The sequence below is a fragment of the Brassica oleracea genome, unplaced genomic scaffold (genome assembly GCF_000695525.1).
Source record: "Brassica oleracea var. oleracea cultivar TO1000 unplaced genomic scaffold, BOL UnpScaffold01178, whole genome shotgun sequence".
NCBI lineage: Eukaryota > Viridiplantae > Streptophyta > Magnoliopsida > Brassicales > Brassicaceae > Brassica > Brassica oleracea.
The window spans coordinates 1-17,900 of NW_013617734.1; the positions used below are offsets into that span (position 1 = coordinate 1).

The following is a 17,900-nucleotide window of genomic DNA, read 5'->3' on the forward strand; positions in this document are numbered from 1 at the left end:
GTCTATTGGTAGACTCCTCTGCGAAGCTAAAAGGTTAACAAACCCGGAAGGATTAAAGGAGAAAGGTTCCATTGTGATTTAGGTTGGGTTTGTTGTTTATATGTTTCTGTGTTTGGAGTGGCAGATTTGCTATGTTTATAAACTAGTTTGTGAACAATTAAACAAACTCTACCTACCAAACATTCATTACAAAAGCCATTACAAATTGTTACAAGCAGTAACTAGACATCAAATCACTCACCAAAATTAACTACAGCTAAGTACTATCGAACATTCATAACAGCAACCAACAACCAGAAGATAATTAATGATACCTACTTTTAAGTTCTACTTAGACATCTAGTTATCGTTGTAGTTTAAGGTTTGGTTACATGTTAATATGTTTGTGTGTTCAAGTTGGTTTTTTCCACGGTTAAACAAGTTAGCTTCGTATTTTTAAATTCTACTTCTAGTTCTACTTTTAAATATACATTAACAATTTCGAACAGACATATAGCAATCAAGTTTTTCAAACAGGCAATTGCAAACAACCTCTACAGTTATGTCGAGTCTTACCTTTGCTTTTCATTCGAAGCAAACCTTCTCCAGGTCAGCCACCTGCCCAGAGAGGATTTGTACCTGTTCATGGACATGGAAACATAAAAGATAAAGTGTTAGTCACGCTTAAAGAAGTACATAACTAAAATCAAACATGTAAGAGGAATGAAACAGCAAAGAAAGTTCACTAACCTCCAGTGTCTCAATCTGTTTAGTGACTTTCGACATCTCCCTCATGACGTCTTCAGCCTCCACCACCCGCTTAGTCAACCTCTCGATCTCCTCCTGCACACCTATCACCCAAGGCTGACGATAATGGAACCCATCAGCCTTGGGCACAACATTAAAAAATATCAGAGACTTGTAGTTGATGAAACCCATAAACGATAATCAAAGCGAAAAAAGATAACCTCGTGGTTTATGCAGGTGAAGAACCGCTTCCCCGGATGAGTGTCGTACTCGTCCTTCCGTCTAACCTCATCAATGATTCTCCCACCACATGGACACTTTCTTGGAATCCCGTACTCTGAATCGGCCATGAACCCTAACATGTTGTTGTAATCGATTTGCCTCTTTGAATTTCTTTTCTCTTCAGCCGGATCCATCTATGCCACAAATAGATAGTATTAGCACATAATAATGATGGAATATGATTAAACGAACTCTCAATCGAACTCCCTTATCGATTAAGAACCCTAAGAAAAAAAAACCCCAAATCGATTTTGAATCACACAATTCGCAATTCGAAACAAACCCCCAAATCGACTCTAATCCATATTTAATCAACTATATACTCACCTTAGAGCGTCGAGAACAGAGACCATCGTCGATTTGATGGACAAAACCTACGGAATTCGCCGTCGCACGGAAGATCGCCGCGGAGATGAGAAACCCTAGCTTTTTTTAGAGAGGAGAGAAATGAATGGAATAACGCGAAATCCCGTCTTTCCACAACGTCAACGCGGAAACGACCAGCCAATCTGTGCGTGACGCTTGGCTTGAACTCGCCCCTTACGGGTTCATAACTAAGGCCCGGTTCAGCGATATATATCCATTTTACATTTTCTTTTAATTGATCGGGCCTAAGATCCCGAGCCCATGATCCCCCATAAACCGCTGATGCGGATGTTCTAAAAGTTCTAAAAAACAATCTATTAATAAACTAAAATCCAAATGATACAGACTTATAAAATTTATACTTTCAATCAGATCATTACATAGAAAATTCAGTTGAGGAATGTAATTAATTAACAATCTTGTTGGAAAATAAAATTTGTTTTTATTGAAATCAGGAAGGGATGACGACGGTGCGCATCATGTTCTTGAACTCGAAAAAGTCAACGCGACCATCCTTATTCCGGTCAACGGAAACAATCATCTTCTCCACTCTCTCCATCTCCCCTCCTTCAGGCAACCCAAGCTTCTTCAACACCGCCTGCAACTCCCTAGCCGATATAAACCCGTCGCCGTTCTCGTCGAACACCTTAAACGCCTCCGCGAGATCCGACTCGTCGGCTGCGGCGGAGGAAGGATCGTCGTCGTTGTCGTCGTCGTCGTCTCCCGCTCCGCCGAAGAAGGAGTCGTCGAGGGTCTTGTGGAGGGAGGAGAAGTCGTCGAAGTTGAGACCGGTGTTACCAGGCTGGATGTAGGATTCGACGGTGGATAAGAGGTCGGAGAGGTCGGCGTTGAGACCGAGACGGGAGAGAGCTTGGCTTAGCTCATCGACGGTGATGAAACCGTCGCCGTTTTTGTCGAATAAGTCGAAGATGCGTTGGAGACGGAGTGCGTTTAGGCTTGGGCTTCGAAGCCTGAAGGATGATGATGATTGTATATTAACTCTCTTGTTATCGTCGTAGCTATCCATTTTCTTCTTCCTTGACTATATGACTTTTTCTTCTTCTTCTTTGTTGTGAGATTATAATCAGTTGGGACTAAATATAGAAGAGAAACAAATGGGAAGAAGAAGTCCGTTTTTGCCGACATTGACTATGTCTGGCCCGCCATGTACGAAACTTTCTAATCATTTTAAACGCCCCATAAGGGAAAGATATATAAATTAAATATTAATGGTGGAAAATTCAAAAGTCGGCTTTTTGTTATTTGTCGTCAAATGATGTTGACTTCCTGAAAGAAAACATTACAAAATGTAATTTAGATTACTCGTCGTTTTTAGTTCACATTCATCGGTCTAAAAAAATCTGCAAAATTTACCGAAGATTTGTTTGCTTTTTCCGCGGAAAAATCGAGTTAAACGAGAGAAGAGATTATTAATGGCCTTACATGATGGACTAATTTCGTGGCTAATTAATTACATTACTTTGGTAGATTATTATAAACTAAAATTGCTTCAACTTGAGAATACAAGAACCATATAATGGTTCCATAAGTAACTGTCGACGGCTTTTTTCAATGGGAAACAGACAGGCCACGTCCAAGTTGTACTAGTTACCAAATTTAATTGGAACGTTTCCATTCGCCAACTACATGACAATCATTGGTTGTTGGTTGTTTCCTTAAGCATCCGAGTTATTGGATCCGTTCGCACTATCCAGGTCGGTTCGGAAGAACCTACAAAACATTGAAAGCCCAATATTACATTAACCCACTAACTAACGCCCATTTACATGTATTCATCTCTACCAACCAAATGTTCATTTTCTGAAAATTCTCACATAATAGAAATTTTCAATTTCACTAACAAAGTAACACCCAAATCTGTTTTTAAATCTGTAGAAATCCCATTAAACATCTGAAAAATTAAAACTAAATAGTAAAAGCTTAAAATTCTTCAACAAACCCTAAACCTAAACACTATCTCAATGATGCCTTGATCTAGACTCATACAAAGAAACCACCGAGTCATAAATTTGCGTCAAGCTCGGCTGCTTCAATGGTGGCTTATCAGTACACATAAGTCCAAGTGTAATCCCTTGCTTGACTTTTTCGAACGTCCTCTCCTCAATCGTCATCTTCTCATCAATCACCCTCTCTAGATTATCCGGATAATGAACTCTTATGTACTCAAGATACTTCCTATCTGAATCTTCTTGTGCCTCATCGGGTCTTAGATTAGTAATCATCTCCAAAAGAAACAATCCAAAGTTGAATATATCTGCAAATAATCCCAACACACAAACACTAAGCTTTTAATGTTCATATTATTCAAGAAGAGAGAAAAAGAGTCCTTACTTGTTGACGAGTTGTTTCCATCTCCAATCTTGAACTGAGAGATCAACGGTTCTTGATCCTTATCCGACAACAAAACACTGCTTGTGCTAAGACCAAGTGTAACCTCAGGCCAATGTTCCGATACATAAAACAAACCATCTACAACTCCCATAACAACTCTTAACCTCCTTCTCCACGAACAAGCCAACGAAGAGTTCAGCCAAGTCTCAAGACTTTCACCATAAGTCCACTCAGTAACCAAAGCTCTCAAGCTTCTACCATTACACCAACCCAAAACTCTCACCAAGTTCTTATGCCTCAGCTTAAAAACCGCCTCACACTCCTCAGCGAACTCACGCCTCTTCTCTTTCGAAACCTTCTCCGTATAAACCTCGATCTTCGCCTCCGTACCATCTCTCAACGCTCCTCTGTAGATATCAACTCCACCGCTCTTGCTCACAAGCTTCTGATCCGAAAACTCGTCCGTCGCCGCGTCGATCATCGCGGACGTGAACTTGTGGCTTCTCCGACACGTTCTCGGTAAGTAATCAGGCCTTTTGAGACACATCCACCCCAGGCAGAAGCAGAGGAGGATCACCGTTATCGGAAACACAATCAACAAGACCAGAACCTTCACCTTGTAACGCTTCGCATCGGGGAGAACACCGGAGTGTACGAAGCTCGAGGCGTTGAACCGTTTGAAGAACTCGGAGTCGGAGATCTTATCCTCGGAGAAACGGTTATAAGAGAGGTTTAAATGAGTCAGGTTCGCTAAACCGGAGAGGTTCTGAACCGGGACGAAACCGGAGAGCTGGTTGTAGCTCAGGTCAAGGGTTCGAATCTGAGCGCAAGAGAGGACGTTCGTGGGAAACTCGCTGTTGAGAGAGTTGTTGGCGAGATCGATCTCGACGACGGTTAAGGGACAGTACTTCCAGAAGAAGTCGAAGGAGAGGTAGAGAGCGGCGGTTTTGGGGCGGCTGTGGATTCTGATCTTGGGGAAAGACTCGACGCAGTTGGGGTTTTTGGACTCGTTGCAGAGGTGGCTTGCGACGATGGTGGAGCGGAAGATCTCGACGATGTCCATGGGAGAGGAAGAGGAGGAGGAAGTGTTGTTGCAGTAGCGGAGGAGTGGGTTGCGGATGCAGTTTTGGGTGATGGTGTTGGTGAAGTCGGGAGGGGGAGTGAGGTTTGCGAGGTCTTCGACTACTGTGGCGGAGAGAACTGAGAGAGGAAGTATAGTGAGGAAGAAGATGATGAAGAGAGAAGACGCCATTGGAGAGGTTTTCTAGAGGAAAGAAAGTTATTAGGAGACAAAGCAGAGAAGCAGTTTCTGTGTGTGTATTTGAGGTGTTGGCGGTTATTTTGAAACAGAGTGGGAAGCCCATGTTCTTCTTTTTTGATGATCGTGTGTGTTTGGAAACCTGAAAAATATTTTACAATAACTTTTTATTTTCCATAAAACTATTCGTTAGCTACTAAATTTTTAGAAAAAAAATATTTGCAGTAGTTTTTGGTTTTTGATTTTCTAAAAACCACTTTTTACCAATCAAGATTTTTGCAAAATAAATTTTCTAAAATGCAGGGAAACCAGATTTTGAAATAACTACATATTTCTTAACAAAAACCAAAAACCAAAAACCAAAAAACAAGTTTTTGTGGTTTTCTTTAGCAATAGTGTACATAACTTTTTTTTGTCAACGTCCAACTTGTTTTTTTTTTAATATTAAAATTTTTATATTTAATTTATTAATATAGCATAAATAAGTAAAAAGATACCATTAATAAAATAGTAACTATTCGAAATTACTATGAATCAACAAAATAATTTGTCTTTCTTATAACTTTAAAATCTAAACTACAAAAAAACTTATTATAGTAAAAAAAAACATTTTATATTTTGTAGAATTTTTAACCGTTTTTAGTAAAAATAACTTATATTTCCATTCTCATGTTTAAAAAATGATTAACAATTGGTAATATACCAACTAAAGACTCTGATTCAGATGAAGACGAAAAATATAATAATGTTCATAAATTATATGTAAGGCATTCAAGATCAATTTTTTCATTTACATAAAATTCACAGCGGTTTCATTTTGTATTTGCAGTTTTTGTTTTAGAAATAATTTATTAAATACTTTTATGTGTGTTTGATAATAGTATTTTATTTTATTTTTTCAAAACAAACATTTTACTATTAATAATATTTTTAGTTAATTAATTTTAAAAGTAAAAACCAAAAACTAAAAACCAAAATTTAAAACAACCATTCATGCTTTGATGAAAATTAAAATCTACTGCAAAATCAATAACCAAAATTTAAAAACCAAAATCCAAAAACCAAAAACGAAAATCTAAAAACTAGTAAAACAATCATCACATCTTGAAATTAAATTTTTTTTTTTACATTGTAATCAAAATTGTCTTAAAAAAGGAAAATTCACAACAAAGAATAATGAAAAACAAATTTCTTCAAAAATAAAAATTGTGACAGCATTCTCTCAAATAAGAAAAATTTGAAAACCATCCATGGTCCATCCATAAAACACATGTCATTTATAAGCAGTTTATTTTTACATACACCATAGTTTAAATAAGTTATATATTAATTTTTGTTGTTAAATTAATTTTGTTATAAATTATTAAATAGATTATATATCGATTGAGTTTTATTATATAAAAATTTAAATTATATATGATTTCGTTGATATTAATTAATTTTAATACAGTAATATCAAGTCATTTTAGAAATATAAATCTTTGATAATATTTTTAATATGTATTGCATTATTATGTTACTCCAAGATAAATATATACTTACAGTTTAATTTTTATTTCCATAAAATGTATAAATAAACATAACTAATGAAAAATGTATATTTAACTAAAATTTAATTTAATTTATTTAAAATTACTAATGAGAGATTCTGAAATTTAAAATGAAGTTTTAGATAAGTATTTTCATAACTAGATTGCACTAAAAATATAATAGAACTAGATAGTAATCCGCGCTTTGCGCGTAATAAGATGTGTATATTAATGTTGAAAATATATATTATGATTATGTATAACATAAGGTATACTTTAAGCGATAGTTAGATAGAACTAAAGGAATGATTGTTATCAGGGGCGAAGCCAAAAACTTTTTTATAATGAGTTCACTAATATTAAAATTTAAAATATGGTGTTTGCAAGTTTGAGAAGAAGTTTTGGAAAATATTTTTTTTTATATTTTGGCTATCAAGTTATAGACTTAAGGGATTAATACATAAAATCGAAAAAAGTGATCAATATTATATTATAAGCAAAACAGGAACTATGTGAAATAAAAAAAAGATGCAACTCTTTTAAATTGAGAAAACATAGTTGCATAATAAAATAAATTAAATTTTATTTGATCCTCTAAATTGTAGAGGTTGTTTCAGATGCGATCAGCACGTGAGACTTGCAGGTGGTTCGCTCCTGGAAGTTTCTTCTCATCTTCAAGGTCATCTAATGTAGAGCTCTCATGGCGGCGAAGGTGGTGATCCTCGCATGCTTATATTGCTTGCTCGAGAAGACTAATACACTAAACCGAGACGATTTACAGTGATTCAGTCTCCTCGGAACAGAGATCACCTCATCGAGTAGTAACAAAACCGAGTATGACACATTTATCTTGAAATAGATTTTCAACGTCCTCATTCAGCAATGAGAGGCGATTCTCAAGAACTTGAGTGCTCTTCTAAATGCATGAAAGCAGGTATGGAGAAAATGGTTCTTTCATTAACACTTGGCATCATACTAAAGTTTCATCGTTTTGTCGTCTCTACGGATCTGTCGATTTAATGGCGATAGATCAGATGAGTTACCGTTTTTAACAGAAACGTATAGAGGAATAAGGAATCTTTATTGATGCTATGATTATATTGAGAGGATTGATAAATCAACTAATCGAACTTGAAGATGAAGGTTTATCACGTAAAAGTATTCGTCGAGAAAAATATAGATGGTATAAATTTTTTTTAAATGAATGTTAGTGTGAACACATTAAATTAACAATTTTGGTCAGAAACGTTCTCTGTGTGACACGTAAGCGTTTTACTAAATAAAAGTTTTTCGTGAAGCCACGTCAGCACATAACATTCCTTGCCAATAAACTTTGAAAGTAAGTGCTTCTCTTTTAATATATATGAGATTTTAATATTATATTACTAAAAAACCTACACCATCGAAAGTAAAAGTTTTAAATAAAATTACACTAAAGATATTTTATTACATTAATGAGAGAATTTATTAAGGTGAGTTTTTAAATAAAATTACACTGAAGATATTTTGTTCACATTAATGAGAGACTTTTGTAAATATTTAACACTGACAAAGGAAGAAACGTTACTATTGTATCTAGAATTATTATTATTTTCAACACACAAATTCAACCATAACTGATTCTGAATTTAAAAAAATTAAGTTTGTTTTACTAAAAAACAGAAAAGAATTAAGTTTTGCAACCGAAAACAAACCTTATTTAAAAATATAATATTTTCTTCTGCAGATTTTTCTTCTACAAACTGAAACCGAACAGAAAACAAACCTTATTTAAAAATATAATATTTTCTTCTGCAGATTTTTCTTCTACAAACTGAAACCGTTGGCTACAACAATGTCTTGGAGTTTCACTTTTCTATTTTTTAATCGGATTATACTAGTTAATATGAAACTTTCTTAAATCTTCCTTGTATGGAATGTTTACATATTCATATAGCTCAGTTACTTGTGCATTACTCTGTGCACATTGTGTATATATATGTTTCCTCTTCTCTGCACTTATTTACATTCTTCAAAAATAAAAATAAATGAAGGAAGTACTTTGTGTTCTGTTTTTTGTTCTTGTTTCAGTTTCATATGCAAAAGTAACGAAACCAAACACTGATAACTTCCTCCGATGTCTTCGTTCTCGGACAAGTCCAGAGTATCCGATCACCGAAGCAATCTATACCCCTGATAATTCCATCTTCCTGACATCTTACCTGTCCTACGCGAAAAACAAAAGGTGCTCAGACCCTAACAATACAAACCTAATAGCCATCATTGCTGCAAAACATGAATCTCATGTTCAGGCAACCGTGGTCTGCGCAAAGTCCAACGGAGTCCAGATCCGAACCCGTAGCGGTGGTCACGACTTGGATGGCCTCTCCTACGTCTCATCTATACCTTTTGTCGTTCTCGACATGCACAATCTCAGATCTATTACCGTTGACGTGCGCAGCAAGAAAGCTTGGGTTCAGGCCGGGGCCATCTTGGGAGAGCTCTACACAAAAATCGCTGAAAAGAGCGAAACGCTAGCGTTTCCTGCTGGTATCTGCCCAACGGTAGGAGCAGGAGGACACATCAGCGGTGGAGGGTATGGGAATCTGATTAGAAAACACGGTCTCTCGGTGGATCATGTCGTTGATGCTCAGTTAGTTGATGTCAACGGCAAGATCTTGAACAGATCTTCCATGGGGGAAGATCTGTTTTGGGCGATCCGCGGCGGTGGAGGTGCAAGCTTTGGTGTTATTCTCTCATATACAATCAACCTAGTTGAGATCCCAAAGACTATAACAGTGTTTAAAGTCAACAAAACATTAGAACAAGGAGGCACTGATGTTTTGTACAAATGGCAGCTTGTCTCTAGCAAGTTGCCTAGAGAGCTTTTCTTGAGAGCAATGCCTGATATCAAAATCGGAGCGAAACAAGGCGATAAAACCATCGCGGTTAAGTTCTACGCTCAGTTCTTAGGCTCAGCCAAGAAGCTCATGGAGATTATAAACAAGAACTTGCCTGAACTAGGGCTAAAACGTGAAGATTGCTATGAGATGAGTTGGCTTAATACGACGATGTTTTGGATGAACTATCCGGTTGGTGCACCAACGAGCATTCTTCTGGATAGACCATCCGCTCCACCAGGACAATTCTACAAGGGCAAATCGGATTACGTCAAGAAACCGATCCCTAAAGAAGGCATGGAGAAGATTTGGAAAACTATGTTGAAGTTCAACAATGTGTGGATGCAATGGAACCCTTACGGTGGAGTGATGGACACGATTCCGGCGAATGCCACGGCGTTTCCTCACCGGAAAGGGAACTTGTTCAAGATTCAGTACTTTGCGTTATGGACCGACGCAAACGCTACGGATGCTAATCTAGGTTTGATGAGAGAACTCTATGGTGTGGCGGAGCCGTACGTGTCAAGCAACCCGAGAGAGGCGTTTTTGAATTATAGAGATGTGGATGTTGGAAGCAATCCTAGTGGTGTGACAATTGTTGAAGAAGCTATGATCTATGGATCGAAGTATTTCGTGGGGAACTTGAAGAGATTGATGGATGTTAAAGCTAAGTGTGATCCTGATAATTTCTTCAGGTACGAGCAGAGTATTCATCCTCTTCTTGCAATGTAACTTTTTAATGTGATTTTTAATAATCACCATTAAAAGATAAAACTTAAATGTTGTTTTGTTTTGTTAACACTTACAAAATTAACAGTAACAAACGAGTGAAATTTTGTAACGTTTCAACGTACCCAAAAGAAGTAAATTAAATATTGCAAATTTTCTTACGCTTTAGCCATTTGAGAAAGTTTCCAGTGAGCCAAACGCAACTCAATAAAAAGTAAATTCAATGAGAGATTAACAAAAAAAGAGATAGAAGAGCACACAGTTAACTGAATTTACTGTATTATTGATTTAACATTACTGAAAATTAATAATCACAAAATATACATTTATGATCAAAGTTAACATTTTTCTTAATATATGTAAAAACAAAAAAAAATCTACTAATATGCACAAATGGAGTAAATAGTATCAATTACAGTAAAACATCTATAAATTATATTGGGACTTTGAAATTTTATTAATTCATAGAGATATTAATTTACAAAAGTTTCTTTATTTAATTTTTTTTCTATTTTTAATATGTTTATATATAAAATATGAAAATATTTGATTTTATCGTATGTACATTATTCAAATTTTAGAAATTTGACTTTCATATTGTTTTCTTATCTTATTTGGTGTATATTTTTATGTTTTATATGATTGTTAAATGGTTTTCGATATAATTTTACTAACTATTATCAAAATATATTAAAATGTTAAGAAAAATAAAGATATTTTCACTGTGAATATAAAATGAATAATATAATGTTTATTTTGTACATATATAAAATTATATATAGATAGATTATTAATTTATGATTTTAATGGGACTATATATTTACATGAAAGTTTTAAAAATATTATTATCTTATTATTTTATCGATTTGTGTCATATTTTACACCGGCCCAAGTTGGTACCGGCAAAATTTATTAATTTATATAGATTATTAATTTATCGAGTATTAATTTATAGAGGTTCTACTGTAGAAAGTTTTTTTGGTAAAAATCAATTAGAAAGTTCAAAAAGAAAAAGAGAAGATAATATTGTAGATTTGCGAATCTTAAAAATTTAATCACTAAAATTAAATTATAACAGATTTTCATCAAACAAAAGGTATGTTTCTTGAATATACTAATGAAGTTTCACTTCACTTAATAAATCATAACTTTTCATCAAACTGTCTCTTTCTTTCTTGAATATACACTACTGAAGTTTCACCTCACTTTACGTTTTCACTAATCTCTTGTATTTAATTCCTTCATTAATTCAGTTTCCAGATTTCTTAGCTTTACAATTAAAAGTAAAACCCATTTGACCAAAAATAGACTCTCGAATTAATTTTCTCTGCAGAGTTTTTTTCATATATAAATCGCAATGCCAATAAATACATAAAACAAGTTATTTAGACTTCGAGTTCATCAGTCGAGCAAAACATGAAAGTAGTTTTCGTTATGTTTCTTGCTCTGCTTGTTTCAGTTTCATCACAGGCAGTAATACAGAAACCAAATATAGGAAACTTCCTACAATGCCTTCGTGATCGGAGCGATCCAAAGAATCCGATGACAGAAGCCATCTTTACTCCCCAAAACTCAACCTTCGCCTCGTCTTACGTGTCCTACACGAAAAACAAAAGGTACTCAAACCCTAACGACAGAAAGCTAATAGCCATCGTTGCCGCAAAACATGAATCCCATGTTCAAGCAACCGTGGTCTGCGCTAAGTCCAACCGAGTCCAGATCCGTATCCGAAGCGGCGGTCACGACTACGAAGGCCTTTCGTACACCTCTTCCCTGCCGTTTGCCGTTCTCGATATGAACAATCTAAGGTCTATTACCATTGACGTGTCCGGCAAGAAAGCTTGGGTTCAAGCCGGTGCGACACTGGGAGAGCTCTACACAAAAATCTCTGAAGCGAGTAAAACGCTCGCGTTTCCGGCTGGCGTTTGCCCTACTCTAGGAGCAGGAGGACACATCAGCGGCGGAGGGTACGGAAACCTGATGAGAAAATACGGAGTCTCGGTGGATCATGTGGTCGATGCTCAGTTAGTTGATGTCAACGGCAAGATCTTGAACCGTGCCTCCATGGGAGAAGATTTGTTTTGGGCGATTTGCGGCGGTGGTGGCGCCAGCTTCGGCGTTATCCTCTCGTGGACCATCAACCTAGTTGCGGTCCCAGAGACTATAACAGTTTTTAACGTTAACAAAACGTTAGGACAAGGAGCTACCGATGTTCTGTACAAATGGCAGCTTGTCTCTAGCAAGTTGCCTAGAGAGCTTTTCTTGAGATCAATGCCTCAAATCACAAAAGGAGCGAATAAAACCATTGCGGTTAAGTTCATCGCTCAGTTCTTAGGCTCATCAAAGAAGCTCATGGGGATTATAAACAAGAACTTACCTGAACTAGGGCTAAAAGGTGAAGATTGCTACGAAATGAGCTGGCTTAATACGACGACGTTTTGGGCGGACTACCCGGTCGGGACATCGACAAGTGTTCTACTGAAAAGGCCATCTACTCCACCAGGAGCGTTCTTCAAAAGCAAATCAGATTACGTCAAGAAACCAATCCCTAAAGAAGGTATGGAGAAGATGTGGAAAACAATGTTGAAGTTCAACAACCATGTGTTTATGCAATGGAACCCTTACGGCGGAGTGATGGACAAGATTGCGGCGAATGCAACCGCGTTTCCTCACAGGAAAGGAAACTTGTTCAAGATTCAGTACTTTGCGTTATGGATAGACGCAAACGCCACAAAAGCTAACCTAGCTTTGATGAAAGAACTCTATGGTGTGGCTGAGACGTACGTGTCAAGCAACCCGAGAGAGGCGTTTTTGAATTATAGAGACATTGATGTTGGAAGCAATCCTAGTGGTGTGACAAATGTTGCAGAAGGTAAGATATATGGATCTAAATATTTCGTGGGGAACTTGAACAGATTGATGAATGTTAAAGCTAAGTATGATCCTGATAATTTCTTTAGGCATGAGCAGAGTATTCCTCCTCTTCATGCAATGTAATATTATTATTAACCAAATAATTTGTTAAGCAAGCTCATGTCATAAACATATAGCAATATAGCATAATCCTCGCAAATTGGGATAAGAGATTTACAGGAAAGCAGATTCACGAGTGGCAGTTCAAATTAACTACTACATTCGTTATATTATGTCTAACTGGCTATATAAGAAAAGATTAACTCGTATTAGTAATTACAAAAGTCATAACCGCAATCCTAAGTGCACAAGATTAAGTCAAAGTTACATTCTTTTGGTTTATCATGGTGATTGGTGAATAATTGATGACGCTTGGTTTTAGACTTTAGTTTCGTTTTAGGCCCATACTAATATGTTTGGTCAGCCATCAACATCACTATATTTTGTGACCCCAGCATCAGCCGCGTGTAATTAATTTTCACGTTGTTATTACTGCACAAACACCAATTTCTATCAGTAGTCATTAATAACGAACCCACCCTAGTTCCCGTCTATATCCAAATCCAATTACGATTCCTTCATAAAAATATTAGAAAGCTAGAAACTAGAAACGGACTATAGCTAAGGTTCATTATATCATATGGTCCACGAACATCACTCATATTTTATTTCTGTTTATCAAATGTCGTCTTGGCACTACACTAATATTAAGAATATAAGAAAAGAAATATACTTTCACACCATATGTTCGGATAAATCTCGTTCTCGTGTGAAAAAAATGTTAGAAAAATAATTGCTTTAATTATTCAATAAGATAGTAAATGCATGGTGACATTACAAATTTACAATTTATTGCTGACGTCCCACATAATCGCCACAAATCAAAACTGACAACAAATGAAAACCTCTAAACTTGAGTCAAAACCATATTGACTTTTTTTTTTAACTTGTTTAAAACGTACGTAGTTTATGCATTTTTTGTATCTATTCTATTAAAATAGCAGTGTGACCCATTGATAAAAGTATGGTCCAACTATTATTTCTTTTATCTTTATCACTATTTTGAATATTATTTATTATGCTTTATGCCATTAGACCTATATTTAAATTACCAATTGAAAAAACCTAAAAAGATATAAAACAGAAAATATACCCGCCCGTTTTGTTTTAAACGTAAACCCTCTTTCCATTGGCCTATGTTGGTTATGTTTACGCATAGTCGATATAAATTTTTATTTTTATTTTTTTTTATTTTTTATTTTTTACATCACATACCTAACTACTAACCAGATGAACTTGACAATTTACCTCAATAGCCTCAGTACAAAACAAACCAATATTTTCACATAAATCCAAAACAGTCCCGTTCAATGATTCAGCTTCTTACGAGTGTGCATGACAAACGCCATTCAATCATCACATCCACCTATATTTTATTGGATCAATACGTGTGATTCTTATCTATCCACATTTTTCATACATCTCACTACCAAGTTTTTATTTATTTTCAGTTTCACTTTTCCTTCAACACTTTTGAAATAGTAAATATTCGGCTATTCTGCCTACTAAAACCTACTTCACACTTTTTAGTCATTCTACTCAAAACTCATCCATTGTCGCAGAAAAATAAACAATGAAACTCCAAACCTTCTTTAGCACTATACTACTCTTTTTCACTACCATCTTCTTACTTCTATCACTTTCTCATTCGGTTTCAGCTAACCAATCCAACCACACCGGTTTTCTCCAATGTCTATCTCTCCGGTTAAACGACTCCAACATCGTCTCAAAAGTCATACACACACCCAACGACTCTTCCTTCTCCTCCGTCCTATCTTTAACTATACAAAACCCGAGATTCTCCTCACCCGGTACACCTAAACCGGTTTTAATCCTAACTCCGGTTCAGCCTTCACATGTTCAATCAGCGGTTAAATGCGCACGCCGGTTCGGTATCCACATCAGAACCCGAAGCGGAGGACACGACTACGAAGGCCTATCTTACGCCACCCACAAGCCCTTCGTAATCCTCGACTTAACCAACCTCCGGTCCATCACAGTCGACGTCGATAACCGGTCGGTTTGGGTCCAAACCGGAGCCACGATCGGTGAACTATACTACGAGCTCGGTAAAATGAATAAAACTTTAACGTTCCCCGCCGGAGTTTGCCCCACCGTCGGCGTCGGAGGACACTTCAGCGGCGGAGGGTACGGTACCCTCCTGAGAAAACACGGTTTAGCCGCAGATCACGTGATAGACGCGCGTGTGGTCGACGCGCGCGGCAGGGTTCTTGAGAGGCGAGAGATGGGCGAAGACTTCTTCTGGGCCATTCGCGGAGGCGGTGGCTCGAGCTTCTGCGTCGTGCTTTCGTGGAAGATCGGTTTAGTCGATGTTCCGTCGACGGTAACGGTCTTTAACGTCACGGAGTTTGAAGAACAGAGCGCTTTAAAGATTATCCACCGTTGGCAGTTTGTCTCCGATAGAGTCTCTGATGACTTGTTCGTGAGAGTTATGTTGCAGAGGTACAAGAACATGGTTCGAGCTTCTTTCCCGGGTTTGTATCTCGGTTCGGTTAAGAGTTTGTTGGAGTTAGTAAACCGGGAGTTTCCTGAACTCGGTTTGGAGGAAAAAGATTGTAAAGAGATGAGCTGGATAGAGTCTGTGGTTTGGTTCGCTGAGTTAGGTGACGTACCGATCGATAATCTTGGAAAACGCGCACGTGCGTCTTTGGCTTTCAAGGCTAAGTCAGACTTCGTTCAAGAGCCAATACCGGAGACTGCGATTTCAAACATGTGGAGAAGGTTGCAAGCGCCTGAAGCAGAGCATGCGCAGCTGATCTTCACACCGTTCGGTGGTAGAATGAGTGAGATTGGAGAGTACGAGACGCCGTTTCCTCACCGTGAAGGGAACATGTACGAGATCCAGTACTTGAATTACTGGAGAGGAGGAGGAGAGGAGAAAGAGAAGTATATGAGATGGGTGGAGAGAGTTTACGATGAGATGAGTGAGTTTGTGGCGAGTTCTCCGAGGGGAGCTTATATAAATCTAAGGGATCTTGATTTGGGGATTTATGTTGGGGGTAAGAGGAGTAAGTACGAGGAAGGGAAGAGTTGGGGAGTGAAGTATTTTAAGAATAATTTCGAGAGATTGGTTAGAGTTAAGACGAGTGTTGATCCTTTTGATTTCTTCTGTGATGAACAGAGCATTCCTCCTTTTAGTTCCGTTGAAGTTATGTGAAAGAGTTCGAATGTTATGCGAGTTCGAGATTTTGTTGTCGGAAAAATAGAGTGATGAAGTGAAGGGCTTGTGAGTGTTTGTGTTAGTATGTACTATAAGTTCTTAGTTTGAAATGTATTTAATTTATTTTAGTAATAATCTGTGGTTGGATCTTATTCTTTTACTTGTAGAGTTGAATCCATAACTCATATTGAGAGAAATAAATTAATCACCGCTTAGTTTTATTGAAGAGTAGCAAACAGGCAGGGCTAGGTTAGAAAGTTGATAGCGGAACAGCTCACTGAAGATAAATAGTTCATGGTTTCTAGAAGTAAGAAAATATCCACCTTCAAACACACAAATCTGCTGCACCAAACCAATCCACTATCTCCAGTGATGAAGCTAAGAAGCCATGTATATCTGCGAACCTATATCAGTATTCAGTACTATGCAAAATAACTTTTATCTACCACTTACGTATGATAAGGTTGATAACATATAAATAATATTTAGACCAAAAAACATATAAATAGTATAGAATCAAAATATAAAAATCAGAATTTCTAAAGAGCGACTCCGAACTGGAAAGTGATTACAGATCAAAGACCTATAACTTCCACGGTTAAAATATTCCTTAAAATAACTATAGCAAAAAAATATATATCATATAATAGTATTAAAAAATTGAGGACTAGATGAAATGCTTCGTTGGGTTGTATCTGTGACTACCCCTTCTTAAAGAAGAAAGTTTTCCATCTAACTCAAAAATTTGGTTAGTGTTACGAAAGTAAAAAATAGGAGGAGGAGCCGTTTTCGTTGAAAATATAAAAGATGTGGGGCCCGCTGCACTATTTACACATAAATTTTTTTTCTATATATATGATCGATTTCGATCATTTGAAATCATCATTCACTCTTCTCTTCCCTCTGTAATAATCTTTCTATCAGTGTTATAAATTCTACGGGTATAAATTTTGCCCTTATTTAAATTCTCGCGATACAATAAAATTCCAGTTATTTTCATAACACGTTATCAGCACGATCACTCTGCGATTCGGTAAAATTTATTTGTATCATTTATACCCTGTTATAATAGTCGGTATACCGTCTCTACTATTATTTATATCATGTTATAATGGCCGGAATACCGCCTATATTATTTATTAGTAATTTAATTAATTTAATGGTCGGCCAAGCCGCCTTATATCCTGTTTATTATTTATTGGTCGGCCGAGCCGCCTCATATTCTGTTTATTATTAATTGGTCGGCTGAGCCGTCTTATATTCTGTTTATTATTTATTGGTCGGCCGAGCCGCCTCATATTCTGTTTATTATTAATTGGTCGGCTGAGCCGTCTTATATTCTGTTTATTATTTATTGGTCGGCCGAGCCGCCTCATATTCTGTTTATTATTAATTGGTCGGCTGAGCCGTCTTATATTCTGTTTATTATTTATTGGTCGGCCGAGCCGCCTCATATTCTGTTTATTATTAATTGGTCGGCTGAGCCGTCTTATATTCTGTTTATTATTTATTGGTCGGCCGAGCCGCCTCATATTCTGTTTATTATTAATTGGTCGGCTGAGCCGTCTTATATTCTGTTTATTATTTATTGGTCGGCCGAGCCGCCTCATATTCTGTTTATTATT

The 17,900-nt window shown here is 36.8% G+C and overlaps 6 protein-coding genes across 6 annotated transcripts; 3 read left to right on the forward strand and 3 right to left on the reverse strand.

Annotated features, from left to right (window-relative positions):
• Window positions 1-553: 553 nt before the first annotated feature.
• On the reverse strand, window positions 554-1,492 carry LOC106321027. Its single transcript, XM_013759351.1, has 4 exons — window positions 1,336-1,492; window positions 948-1,142; window positions 730-867; window positions 554-618 (listed from the first exon to the last, which is right to left on the reverse strand). The coding sequence occupies exons 2-4, from the start codon at window positions 1,140-1,142 to the stop codon at window positions 565-567; spliced, it is 387 nt and encodes a 128-aa protein (XP_013614805.1). The 5' UTR covers window positions 1,336-1,492; the 3' UTR covers window positions 554-564.
• A 219-nt stretch (window positions 1,493-1,711) lies between these two features.
• On the reverse strand, window positions 1,712-2,531 carry LOC106321023 (calcium-binding protein CML42). Its single transcript, XM_013759346.1, has one exon. It carries the CDS (start codon window positions 2,399-2,401, stop codon window positions 1,826-1,828), a length of 576 nt encoding a protein of 191 aa, XP_013614800.1. The 5' UTR covers window positions 2,402-2,531; the 3' UTR covers window positions 1,712-1,825.
• A 720-nt stretch (window positions 2,532-3,251) lies between these two features.
• On the reverse strand, window positions 3,252-4,983 carry LOC106321025 (probable LRR receptor-like serine/threonine-protein kinase At5g65240). Its single transcript, XM_013759348.1, has 2 exons — window positions 3,727-4,983; window positions 3,252-3,649 (listed from the first exon to the last, which is right to left on the reverse strand). The coding sequence occupies exons 1-2, from the start codon at window positions 4,976-4,978 to the stop codon at window positions 3,354-3,356; spliced, it is 1,548 nt and encodes a 515-aa protein (XP_013614802.1). The 5' UTR covers window positions 4,979-4,983; the 3' UTR covers window positions 3,252-3,353.
• A 3,516-nt stretch (window positions 4,984-8,499) lies between these two features.
• Window positions 8,500-10,124, forward strand: LOC106321026 (reticuline oxidase-like protein). The gene has a single exon (XM_013759350.1). It carries the CDS (start codon window positions 8,541-8,543, stop codon window positions 10,122-10,124), a length of 1,584 nt encoding a protein of 527 aa, XP_013614804.1. The 5' UTR covers window positions 8,500-8,540.
• Window positions 10,125-11,518: 1,394 nt separating this feature from the next.
• On the forward strand, window positions 11,519-13,118 carry LOC106321024 (reticuline oxidase-like protein). The gene has a single exon (XM_013759347.1). It carries the CDS (start codon window positions 11,538-11,540, stop codon window positions 13,116-13,118), a length of 1,581 nt encoding a protein of 526 aa, XP_013614801.1. The 5' UTR covers window positions 11,519-11,537.
• A 1,344-nt stretch (window positions 13,119-14,462) lies between these two features.
• LOC106321028 (cannabidiolic acid synthase-like 1) lies at window positions 14,463-16,476 on the forward strand. Its single transcript, XM_013759352.1, has one exon. The coding sequence runs from the start codon at window positions 14,668-14,670 to the stop codon at window positions 16,270-16,272; it is 1,605 nt and encodes a 534-aa protein (XP_013614806.1). The 5' UTR covers window positions 14,463-14,667; the 3' UTR covers window positions 16,273-16,476.
• The last annotated feature ends 1,424 nt before the right edge of the window (window positions 16,477-17,900 follow it).